The sequence below is a fragment of the Cryptomeria japonica genome, chromosome 5 (genome assembly GCF_030272615.1).
Source record: "Cryptomeria japonica chromosome 5, Sugi_1.0, whole genome shotgun sequence".
In the NCBI taxonomy this organism is placed as follows: Eukaryota; Viridiplantae; Streptophyta; class Pinopsida; order Cupressales; family Cupressaceae; genus Cryptomeria; species Cryptomeria japonica.
In genome coordinates, this window is record NC_081409.1 from 328,354,166 (window position 1) to 328,367,643 (window position 13,478).

The 13,478-nt window shown below is 36.2% G+C and overlaps 1 protein-coding gene across 2 annotated transcripts in view; it reads right to left on the reverse strand.

Moving 5' to 3' along the window:
• Window positions 1-8,919: 8,919 nt before the first annotated feature.
• LOC131062249 (uncharacterized) overlaps window positions 8,920-13,478 on the reverse strand; it is an 80,228-nt gene continuing 75,669 nt past the window's right edge. Inside the window, exons 8-10 of one of the 2 annotated variants that reach the window (XM_057995888.2) lie at window positions 9,972-10,059; window positions 9,687-9,733; window positions 8,920-9,604 (exon numbers count right to left, since the gene is read on the reverse strand). In XM_057995888.2, coding sequence (XP_057851871.2) covers window positions 9,413-9,604; window positions 9,687-9,733; window positions 9,972-10,059 — 327 coding nt within the window. In that variant the 3' untranslated portion in view covers window positions 8,920-9,412. The remainder of the gene's footprint in view (window positions 9,605-9,686; window positions 9,734-9,971; window positions 10,060-13,478) is intronic. The other variant, XM_057995889.2, reaches the window with a different exon arrangement.

Below are 13,478 nucleotides of genomic sequence, written 5' to 3' on the forward strand. Positions count from 1 at the left end.
TCCGAAATTCTAATATCCATAAATCCTATCATCCAAAGTTATTTATATTCTAGATTCTAGCTTTCAAATTTCAAGGGACTCAAAAGTAGAAATCAGTGAATCTCAAGCCAAAAGTCAATGGTCCACACTCCCAAATTTCTAAGACTTTCAAATCTATTTGGACGCCAAATTTTAGAAAATCCTAAATCCCAACAATCCAAATACCTAAGAAATCCAAGATGAAACACATTATACATTTGGTTTTAAAATCTAGAAATACAATATCCAATCCAAAATCCAAAGTCCCAACATCGAAGAATTCAAAAATTTAAATTCCCTAAGTCAACAAAACCAAAAATTCAAATATCCAAAAATCGTTGTCAAATCGACAAAATATCCATTTTCATAACATAACATAACATGGTGTGTGAAATTCTTGGTTGTAACTTCCCTTGGTCTCATGACATTTATTCATGCCTCCATAATATCATTAATCCATCTACCGCTTTTTCGTAACCCACTTTATCATCTAACATACCTTCATCACCACATCCCTTTAATCCAATTGAATGTTTTGGTAGTGCTTAAAGCGACAACCCATGGAAGTGCATAAAGTTGCACAATAATATTGTGAATGCCAACATTGGTCACAAGATTATCTTGTTGGAGAGGCAAGCTCAATGCGCATGTCTTTCACATTTCAATTCTTAACTAGATAGTGAATCCACACCCTTTAAATTTGCTACAACTTTCATCTACCTTGCAAGTATTCTTCTCAAGGCATGTTGATGTCCTGTACAGGTTGCCTTGAAGCTTATTTGCACATCCATTTAAGCTATGATTTTAATGCTCCAAATTGACTTTATTGGATTGTTTATTGCCTAGACATGATGAAGTTCATGTTGTACAATCACCCAAATTTCAAAGAGATGCTCTAAAGACTATTCCCAAAAATTAATGCTCTAAAGGGTCAACTAGGGTTTGTCACTTACCTATAAGAGCTTAGGGTATTGCTTCTCTCCATAGGTTGAGTTCAACAAGTCAAGCTTCTTTGTGCCTTACAAAAGCATAGAGGAGATTTTCTTGGGCGAGAAAGTTCTAGGATGACCTTATAATTAAGGTGGTAACTATCCATTCAACTAGTTGATTGTGAGCAAGAAACTTATAACATATGAGATAAATGGCTACATACACAATGTTCTTTTAACAAAACCCCACTAATACTTAGCTTTAACATTTCCTCTTCATCCTTGAGAATCTTATTATGCCTTGTGGTTGTGTATATGTTCGTTAGACATACTTGTATATGTGGTGTGCGTCACTCCAAGTGTGTATGGGGTTAGATTACAAATATAAATGTCCTTATTGACCCTATGATGGAGGTGATCACATGCACACCATACTCTATCCAAGCCTACCCATCATGGGCAAAGGGTCTCATATGTGATATTCTTCCCGAGTTATTGTTAACTAATGTTCCTTACCATCACACTCCACCCTTAATGGATCTATTCCCCTGGAGGATTGTTTTTGTCATGGAAAATGATAACCTAGGCAACACATCAAAGTGTAGCATCTTGTAAATTGAACTCTGCTACTTTTTTGCTCCACCCTCTTAGTTTATCCCCTATAATGTTGCTTTGTGTTGAGGTGAAGTATTCATGTCAATTGAGAAGGGTTGGTCTATTTTATGCATGCCACTCAAACTGCATATGGAGCCTTTAATGACCTTAGATTAAGGTGGTAGTGTGCACAACTCACTTGGCCAAACCCATTTATTATGAGAAATGGGTGTAAGATGAGGTGTAACATGAAGCTCCTTATGAATATCACATTTTAGCCTACATTAAGTTTTTACTTATGCATGGCACATTTGTCCTATACTACTACAACCTCAAGGTCCATAAGGAAACATATGAAACCCTTTAGTCAAACACATCCCAACCCTTTAGCTCTAGCTTTTATTATTTTCCTCAAAATGTTGTATTGTCTTGAAGTTGTGTTTAGGCTAGTTAAGACAAGCTTGTCTATGCAGCATGTACCACTCTCAATCAATAAGGAGCTTGCCTAAGAAATTGATGTTCTCAAGCAACCTTATAATAAAGGTGGTCGTGTGCATGATGCATTCCTTCCAAACCTATCCATTGTAAGTAGAAATAGCTTTGGGAAGTCAAGTAATGGGTTCTATAAAAGATGTTCTTCCCATGTGCACATCACCAAAGCTCCCTATCATGTTCCAAACGATATTGATGTTTCCCCATTAAATGATATATTTTCCATAAGGGTGTATCTACAAGAATAATATGTTACCTTATAGAGAATCATTAAATGAAGGTAAAAAATGCTTATTTAACATATACATTATACAAGGAACTTCCCTTGTTGTCTTCCTCTTTCATTAGCCTAAAGCATATGAGAAACATCAATTGCTCAATTTTTCACACCATCGTACTCTCTCAAGCTCTTGGTATAGTTAATGGTTGTTTAATCACAAGGCCAAACCAATGCTCTTTTTCAATCTCCAATGTAAGTAGTGTGTTTGTACCTATAGGAGGATTACAACAACCTAGACAATCATATCAAGAGCCATGTGCTTATCTCAAATATTAATCCTTTCCAAGTACGAACTATTTTATATTGTGAAAAATGGTGATTTTTTAAATGGGCTCCCTTACTCCTACTCATGTTTGTGTGATGTCTATCACAGGGACCCATGGTTCCCCTACGTTTATTTTTGGTGTGTTGTTTGGCCATGGTTCCTCTTCATTTGTTGTTGTCCCATTTGGTACTGGTTCTTCTACTACTGTTGTTTCGTCCACCATGGGCGAACCTCTTGTCAATGCATTGTCTTCCATGAATGTGTTTCTCATCTTTAGTGTTCCCACGGGTTTTGTTGTTACAAGTTTCCTTGGTTCATCTATGTTTGTCATTGGTTCGTCGATTGGCTCATTCTAATCTACTATTGGGGTTTCGTCTTTCATGGGCACACTTCCTATTGTTAGGTATGTTATTGTGTTGTGCTTAGTTATGTATGCTATTGGTCTATGTCTCTAATGTAGCCATGAATTCTTGTCATTACTAGTGTGACATTTCTTGTTGTTGTTACACATTCTACGTTGTCATTTGATGTTGTTCATAGCTTTGCTCAAGTTGTTGGTTTGGATGTTGCTCACCCTTTGAGGAAGACATCGTGTCCTCTTTTTTGTGGCCAAGATGTGGTGGAAAATGAGGACTTTTACCAACATAGGGGTTTAGTATGTAGATTCTCCAATTTGTGGCCCTCTCTTCCCGATCTACACAAATGGGTGCTATATTCTTAGAGGCCTCTTGTCGTTGGTAAGATTGAACTCTTCCCATGCACTAAAGGCTTTTTTCATTTCCTCATTTGCGTCGTCTAAGAATAGAGATTTGGGGTTGGGCAAGTTGTAGGCTTGAGGAAACACTCCATCTCTAAAGTCGTGGTCAACCTCCTTTAATCCTCTTACTAAGCCACAAAATGTACACACGGTGTGGGTTAGACTCTTGAAACTCCCTCTTGCAAGGGCTCTGCTAAGTGATGGAAGGATGTTTTTAATGACCATTTAACTTTCTATACTTCTAATTCATCAAGTGACTCCTCTAAGGATGATGATGTGTCTCTTTCCTTTGGTGCAATTATTACGCCTTTCATCTCTTTTGTGGAACCTATTGGTGCCCAAAACCACAAATTGGAAAACCCAAAGACTTGCCAAATCCTCAAGCAGTCCGATCAACCTTGACCAACGAACAGGGATAGTCAAAGACTAAATCCCTCTGCACTTTAGGCTCCACTAAACCTAAGCGGGTATACCTCATACTCTCAAACACAAAAGAGATTATTTAAAGTGGATTTAAGCCTTTTAGCAAATTACAAACTAGCAAATTGTTGTCTGCAATTATGCTTTATTATGTGCTTTTAATAAATGCCTTTGAAAAGAAATGATTGTGAATGTATATTGAAAATGAGATTGCTTTCACGACCTAAAAGAAATATGCATAGATCAGTTCATATAGGATTTGGGAAGAATGTTTCTCTGTCAAGGACCTTGAATGCATACAGATCAAAACCTTGAAAAATCAATAAAAGACCAGTGCCTCTATCCAGGGATATATATGACACTTTGTGGACAGAATATCTTATCAACTCAAGAGACAATTTCTCATCAACTATGAAGGTTCAGTATGTGTTACACAAACAATAAGAACTCAATCTTTCACTTAATGCAATAGCATGTGATTCACATCATACCAAATATATAAAGAGATTTATCAAGAGGACAAAGATAACTCATCAACACAAAAGTGTACACAATATTTGGAAAAAGAGACAGTGAACCTTGTATATTAATCTTCAAGAAATAATTGCATACATAAGTTGCACTTGTAAATACTTCATTACATATTGCTTGCACAAAATGATAGTTCTTCTTCCTATAGACTTCTCTAATACAAAATGATATTCAATCCTTACAGCATTATGTTGTTCTTATGACTCTCCCCTCCATATCTACATTTTTTAACCACTTATATATGTGGTTGAATGGGCACCATACCCCTTTTGGGGTGAAAAGTCACCATTTTACATTAAAATTAACAAAACCCTTTGAAATTAATATGCAAACTAGTTAGTCAATAACCTTGCTTTAAGCTATCTTTCGGGTTTTTGTTTGGTCGGTTGCCTTAAACTTTATATATGAATCTGAAAAATTTTGTGATGGTAGGAAATATCCACTTCTAAAATGGGTCTTCCTCAGATTTGATATTTGCATACATTTTCATTCTAAGTCGACATCTTCTTTTATGCAGGTCGAAATAACAAGCTTTTCAGCCTTCTTACAGTCTTCTGTATGGTCTACAGCCAAAAACACATTGTACAGACCTAATATTTTTACTGGAGCTTGGAAACTTGATTTTCTGAAATGGGTATTTCTTATATTTTCATGTTTCATTCATTTTAATTCTCTGTTCATATCATTTTTTCTACGGATCAAAAACACTAGTCTTTCATGGGGTCCATTGGAATTAATTTATTCATATCCTTCTTTACTCTAGTTGTTCAAATCATTAATCATCCATTATGTGTCATTTCCATGAAGTGACATTTTTAATAGTAGGGTGCTTGAAATTATTTGGAAATTTGAAGCCCCAACAGAACCTCTTGCCCCTCCTATGCAAATTGAGTTGCTTTTGAAACCTCCTCATTCCTCTAGTGTTGTGTTTCCTATCGAGTCTTCTATAGCTAATGTGTTGTTTGTTGCGAGTATGCTTTCGGCCTCTAGTGCAACCACAAGTTCTATTGGTACAATTACAACTTATGTCATGCCTACTAATTTTGATCTAAACTTTCGCTCATCACTATGTTGCACCCTCTTCATGTGCTAATAGGCCCTATGTGGAGGTTTTCACTCTTACTTCCCCTTGTATTGGAATTTTGGATGAATATTACTCAAACTATTATTAATCGACAAAGGCCTTCCTTCTTCCTCTTCCCAAACTCATACTCACATTGTGGGTGTAAGTTTAACCTATTCTTGATGTGATATGTTTAAATTTTTGCTTTTGTGCTATAAGTGAATTGTTATAACCTAAGTTTCACAACCCTTGGGGTCTTTATTGTAAACACCCTAGTTTGTTTTGATTAGATAAGCATGAAAAGCCCCAAACTCGTTACATGTCAATTAGCACCTTGATTTGTTACTTATTAAAAAACCATTTTATATACTGAAATTACACGACTTGTTCAATTAGATATAGTTTCTTATATGGTATTGTTTATGAAAAATGAACAATTACCACTAAAAATAATAATTTTACTTCAAATCTAGCTAAAGCAAAATAGGCAACTAGAGTTGAGGTGGCATAAGAAGCTAATGTTGAAAGAGAGAGAGTTTAAGAAAGTGTTTTGAAACAATTGCAAATGACTAACAATAAATGAATAAGGATACAACAATGTCGAATAAAATCTTGGATATGCACAAAGTCTAGACAATAGTGTCTAGATTCCCACATTGACGACCTTTCTAGGGCATTATTGATCTCTGGGAAAATGATGACCTTTGTCGAGCATTGATGGCATCTATGGGATGGTAGTGTCTAATGGGAGCACTTGTGTCTATTGTAAATAATAGTTTCTAACACCAAACATTGAGTTCTTATTGTAATGTCTTAAAGAATAGTTTCTCCCCTTCTCCCTTACCTTTTCTCAATTTGTAATGTCCCTACTATTTAGAGATCATTAACCTGCAAAACAAATTGTTAGAACATAACAAACATATATATATATATATATATATATATATATATATATATATATATATATATATAACTTCAATGCTTAATTAACATAATCATAATTTTCATCTAATAAAAAGGATACAATGTCATATGTAAGTATGTCCTTAGGCGACTGTGAGGCCCGCCTTCTGGGAACCCCTTGGTCCCAAGCCCTCTAGGAAATCGAAGATGAGTTCGAATCCTGTCTTGGGTGTAACCTCTTACACCCAAGCCATCCAAGGAAGACCCTTGTCTATTCCTTGCCTTGGGTGATGCCTTCATCATCCACATCCTCAGAGGGGATCGGCCCGACCTTTGAGTCTTGTATTGGGTATAACCTCTTATACCCAAGCCAGCCAAGGAAGACCCTTGCCTTTCCTTGTCTTGGGTGATGCCTCCATCATCCAAGTCCTCAAGGGGAATTGACCAAATCCTTCTCTTCTTGGTTGAGTTTTAGTCAACCAAGCCATACATTTGCATAATAGTTTCAGTTCATAAACTATCCCTTGTGTTAACATGAATTCTTAATAGGCTTCGTAGGTGGAGCGGACTGCGGAGAAAAGGTAAGGGAGAGCAGACTGCGGAAGAAAGGTACCATATATATTTGTATGTAAGGCAAATTTAGGAGATTGCTTCAATCAAGCCCTTGCTTTTGTATGCTATAGCCTATTATGTAAGTTTCATTGTGTGATCCTATGTGGATTTGCAACAATGGCAATGTGTCATTTTAATGATGGCTTTCTAAAAATATTGTGCAAATACAAGATGGGAAGAACAAACGACAGGGGCCCTTCCAAATATCAAAAGTTTTCATAAATAAACATGCTTGGGCCCACATGACCATTGGAATGTTTGGCAATGAGGAGGACCTTTGTTTGGGAAAAACCAATTTCCAAATTTCAATGGTCACTAGTCCAAGAGCATTGGTGTCTAATGTGATTCAAGGTTGTAGGCAAGGTAGGACAAGGTGTCACAAACAAAAGGAATTATGCTTTGATGAGGTGTTTTGGGATGTCTCAACATTGAAAACAATCAAAATATGTCCAAGTCATGTCTATTAGTTATGAACGCTATATTGCATGTAAAACAAAATAGGAAAGGTGCAATGCATGCACTTTTCGACTTCACAAATACCTTACTAATTGCATAACCATAGTTATTCTATAGTTGATATGTGCACCAAATCTCAAACTCTTGTAAGGGATGCATTTATTATGTAAAATGTGGATGCAACCTCCCCTACTACCCCAATGATTCAATATAAATCAACAATAGAACAAATTGTGTCAAATTTCTACCCTAATAAATTTCAATTGTAAGATAGAAGCCTACCATGGTGGTGATAGGCAATGAAGAATTGGGGTTCAATTCCAAAGAGGGAGATTGAGAAACAAATATCACATCCTAAAAAAGGTAGCAAGTGCACAAATTTCCTAGTTCTAACATGGTCACATAGACACAATAAATAACACTACTGGGTTCATCAAGTCTAACAATTGAAAAAAGTACAATTTAAATCTCGTGTTATTTATTACCCTAAAGTGAGTAAATATGGTAGTCCAACCCCAATAGCCTATATTTATGTTACTACAATTAAAAACCTTGGCTACTCGATGCGCACCCACCCTCATGTTATTAAAATTTTTAAAAAAAGAGAAATAATGGCACATCCATAGCACACAAAATTTTACCTAGAAAGCCCTTTCGAGAAAAAAAAAAATGATAAAAACAACACTCAACTAGAGTACTAACTAAATATTTGCAATATAACAAGGCATTTCGTGTTGGAGCTGAGCCCTAGTCAATGTGCAACTATTTATGGAAATATCAATCCAGAAAATTGCTCAACAATGTCACAATACAATGGATATTAGAGCATGGGCAAAAAATCACATTAGGACCCAAAAATATTTCTTAGGGTAAAACGTGCCGAGAATACAACCCATATCCAATAAAATATGCACTAAATTCGTATGAACAAATTAGAATATTATTATCATAAACAAGCCATGCCCTGGGTAAAGGTAGATATCCAAGACAAACAAGCAAATGTGTTCCTCTTGATTAAAAATCCTCCTAACAAAAGGCCAGCCATGATTGACATAAGCTTCTCCCACATATAAACAAAACCAAATCACATGATGTACATGATCGTGTGACTTAATTTTAGACAGTACAACTTCTTGAAGACAAATCAACAGTTAAATTAATTGTTTCGAACATAAACTTTCAATCAGCAAATTGCACAAAAAATACTTGCAAAAATAAACCACTCAAATGTGGAAAATTTTAGGGTGGATAATAATACGTTGTGGAAAACATCAATTGATGGTATATGCCATAAGAATCGCAGAACGTGCAATACAAATTTCTTTTAGTTTTTCATCTGATATTTTGTCAAATGAATTGTTTTAGTATTTCTAGGCAACTCACAATTATTTAAAAATTTAGGATATGTGCCACAAAAGAGATACTTCAAAGGTAAATGAAGAGTTCACAACGCTATATATTTTGGAAAAAGGACCATTTCAATCTCTTATCCAAGATGTCTTCTCAATAATCAAAAGCATCTTAATTGAAAAGGGATTTCTGAAGGAATTTCTTGACATTCCAAGCAGTGGCATTTCAAGATAATGATACAAGTGCATATATGGAACTGAAATGGTCTAAAAATAACTAAGACAGAGTGCCCTCACTTCTGATGCCACATCTTTGTTAGTCAGTATCTAGCAGAAACACCTGTGACTCTGCAATAAGTAATTGAATCCTTAATACAGGAGATCATATGCATCTTAGCAACTGAAATTATCACACAACTATTGATGTCACAAGTGTATGCGTATTATGTTTATTGTTGATCACCAAGACACAATATGACCACAATTCAGGAGTCCTGATTCATGATGGAATGAAATCAGTAGAATATAGATTCTAATGGGAGAGCACAAATCTGTTTGGTTAGGTGGAATGCCAAACAGTACTAATAAAAAAGTAAATCGGGTTCAAACCAAGAACATAGCACTCCACAAATTTATCCACTAGCACTTAAAAATCAAACTTGCAACACAACTCTACTATGTGGTACCTTACAAAACTCACTTCCCAAATTGTAATAGCAGAATCCTTGATAAATAAAAGAATATCAATATACCAAAGAGAAATTAATGCGATTAAATATTAAAAACCTTCCATCAAAAATTGTCCTATCTACACTCTCAACTTCATATATTGATCGGTAACATTTGATAAGGATTGAACTGAAACACGAAAACCTGGCCCCATCTGCACCCAACGCCAAGCCCAATATCAAACTCCATCCTTCCACCAGAATTCTCTACAATTGTGAAAATATAACTACACAGACTATATATGAATTGAATGACACAAAACATAAATCAAGAATTTAAAAAGCTTACAGTGCTGGTTAATGTAAAAGTCTTGAGATAACCTGCATATCTGGAGGCTGCACCCAAAGTTGCATAAAATTACAAAATTGTGACGAGAGAAACCATAAAATGTTCTGAACAAGCTGAAATCATAGAACAAGAAAACTACAATGCAAAATCTACAGAAGCATATACAAAAGGTGGATCTTAAAAATGTAGAATAAGAATACATATTAACTTCCAAATATCCAAAGGAAAAAGCATAAAAACAGACAAGTGTGATTATAATAAGAAATGGCAAGATAATTAGCTTACTTTTTTTCAGGCCTACTGGCTTTGCAGCAAGAAGAGCATTCAAAAATGCCACTATATTTTCACGCAATGCTTCCTCTTTAAAGCTAGCCTGTTATATAACATCATATTAACCTCAGTCAATAGAACTTCCCAAATCCACTGATTTAGTTGGCATAAGATGATGTTAAACATGTTCAATAATCTAATCAATATAACCGTTTCCTTTCCATGCATAATATCATTAACATCAGAATCAAAATTTATGCTACAGCAATGGACTACTGTGCATAGTAGCTCAGAAAAATCACAGCTTGATCAGAGAGGGTGGATATACTTCTGAAAAAAAATTAGAGACTTCCAGCAATTTGAAACTCGGAACTGATTTGTTTAAAGTGGGACTCACCCCATACTGGTGGACAATTCTAGGGCCAGCCAAAGCAGGAAGTGGTGGTTAGGGGATGTCTTAACTCTCATCCCCATCCCCCATCCTGTGGACATAACCACCCCAAAATTTGAGGTTTTCAGGGGAGGACATGTCACTGTGAAGAACATTGTTGGCCTTGACAGGGATCTTTTACAGTCTGTCTGGATTCATGATATGATATAGACTGAAACTTATGTCCTTAAAATATCCCCACCCCTAAAACTAGGTTTTCCGTGGTGGAGGGGGGGAGAGGGGATGTGTCCCCGTGAAAAAAAACATTGTTGGTCTTGACAGGGATCTGTTGTGCGATACACATACATCCCTGTCTCTGTGACAGGGACCCCCCTCTCCTAATTGCCCTGCAGATATGTTCGGTCTGTTCAATTAAGAAGGTGTTTGTTTCAGATCCCTTTCAAGCCCGATAGAAATGCCAAAAATAACCCCATCCAGCCTGCCCGCGTAAGGGAGAGGGGTGGGGAGTCGTGTGTGTTTTGACCGAAAAGAATGCCGAGAGAGGACATTCAAAAGATCAAACAAAATGAGATAAGGCTTTTCAAACCATCCAAGGCAGATAAATTTTAAAATAAAGGCCAGAAATAATCCCAAGAGCAAACATCGAATGTGGTATTGTGCGTTTTGAAGGATCGAAACCAAAACATAGCTAAGTTCAGGCTATTTTGGGGACAATTGCTATCCCCATCTCACCTGTTAAAGGCCAACAAAACCCCGGAAATGCTAGCTGTGAAAACCAAAACGACGTGAGAGTAGGTTTGGTTGCGTTCCTTTTTGGATGTTCGCCCTTATTTCCCCTTAAAACGACACCGAGCTCGGGTGTTCTTTTTTTTTTTAAAAGAAAGAATGAATTGTTTGCTATCGTCTCCATCCAAGCCGAAAATAACACCAAAAAGGGGGCCAAAGAAATACTATGTCAAAATCGAAACTGGAAAATAATGAAGTTTTGACTTTTCAAAGCATATGAGCAAAATACAAATTATGTTTGTTTCGAGCCTCCTAAAGTGCTGAAACAAATACCGAAAAGAAAAGCACCATAATTGCTAGGGTTTAAAGTGCCAAAACAAATATAGGTTTGAACTCTTTAGTTTTAATGGTCTGAACATTTTTTTTAAAGGTCTTGTGATCCCCTTCAAACACCGAACAAAATACCAAAAAGGTGTAAGGTCTAAGAGGGAAGCACAAATAAAGTGCGAATATTTAAAAAAAGAAAAAAAGAAAAAAAAGTGTTTTTGTCAAACACCGATGTAAGGCCAAAGAATAGACCGAAAATAGTTTCCAAACACATTCATTAACAGAGAGTCTAAAAATAAAGCAAAACAAGAGTTTGTGCTTTTTATATTTAGTGCTTTGTTATTTCGCCTTCAAAAGATCTCACCCCGCCAAAAGTGGCCAAAACATCTTCTATTCGCCAATAAAAAGACCGAGGAAAACCCAGAGTATGCCAATGAAATGATAAAAAGGGGGTCAAATAAAGTCAAGTTCGGGTCTTCTTTGTGGAGGCGATGAAACATCGAAAGTCGAAGCAAGAGATAATTTGACACTTTCTTTTGAGTTGATTGATATCACTCATCTATAAAGACCGAACAAAATATCAAATTTAGTGGCATTTTAAAAGAGAAAAAAGAAAAACGTAAACCTTTAGAGTTCGGCATTTTGAAGTAAGAATGTTTTCGATAAGGCTGTTGGTGAGGTGATCAGAAGTCGAGAGCCAACATCAAATTTATATACGAGGTGATAGGAGCATTTCCAGATTAAGGAGGATGAAAGAATAATTTATTAGCATTCATTTTCTAGACATGAAGGTTTGTCGGCAATCATTTATGTGTTTAAGACCAACTCACAATGATGATAAGGAGTGTTCTTTATCTTTTCAGGTTTGAGGCATGGGATGGTTGAAAAGGAGGACATCTCAGCAGCTTTTAGCGCCAACGAAGAACATGTCCCAAAGATCGGGAAGGCGAAACCACCACCATTGGCAACAAGTTGAAAGTCAGCAAAACACTCAGAAAGCTACAGGACATGCAGAATCAGAAGTGCACAACTGGAATTGACAGCAAATTGGATATGTTTGTAAAACAGTGGCTTTATTGTAAAATGACTACTTGTGGACCTAGTTCAATATAAATTCAAAAGGGGACACAAGTCAGTCATTTCTCAGCTACCTAATTTACCTCAAACACAGTGAAGCTTTGTCTTCTAGTAAGATCAATGTAAAACAGTTGCAGGTAACTAAAGATGAGGTTGAGAAGGGGCAGCTGGGAAGTTATGAGAATTACTAGGTATGGGTTAAAGCTGTCAAAACTTCTAGAAGGCAGATCATAGCCATTGGATGGATTCAATCCTGGCCTTTAATTTGAAATGTAAAATCTATAAAAGGCCAGTGCCTCTCTCTTTGTAACGGGTTAGATAGTTAGATTTTTAGGAGTTAGAACACTTAGACAGCTAGCAAATTATGAGTAGAAGTAGATTAGAACTGTTGGAAAGAAAATGTTGTAAGGGCAGTTGGAACAAATTAATGGAACATTGAAGCATGGCGTTTTGTTGTTTTGTCCTAATTTGTTTGCATGGTTTCTCTTCATCTAGTTAATTAGAGTTCAATGGTTTTAATGGTGAAATGTGAGGGTATCTAATTTAATTTCAGGTTCATACCATTGGAAGCTTGCTGATTGTAGGTCCTCGCGGATGGATAGTCTGAACCTAATATTGTTCTTAGTTCAACTGTGGGTGTTTGTATCTAGCTACGCAGAATTGGGTGTCTAAATGAATGACCACAGTCTAAAAATCCTTTATTTCCTAGAAACTTACACTATTCCTATGGAGTTGAGTATACCTCTGGCTAAGCAAAGGTTAGTTTATTCGAAATCTGTTTACCCACAGCATCAATCATTACTATCATTGTCCTTAGGATACCCTATCCTTTTGCTTTTATTTCCCCAGTTCGAGAATCAAGGCATCGTTAGATGTAGACCAGCTTGCTGCATTCGTAAGTCCCCTCGTGTTTACCAGCAACACATATCACCGCTGAGTTATCCTAAGTCGTCAAGACCTGATAGTTAGAACCTTGAGGTTGTCCCTTTGATCATTCAGAA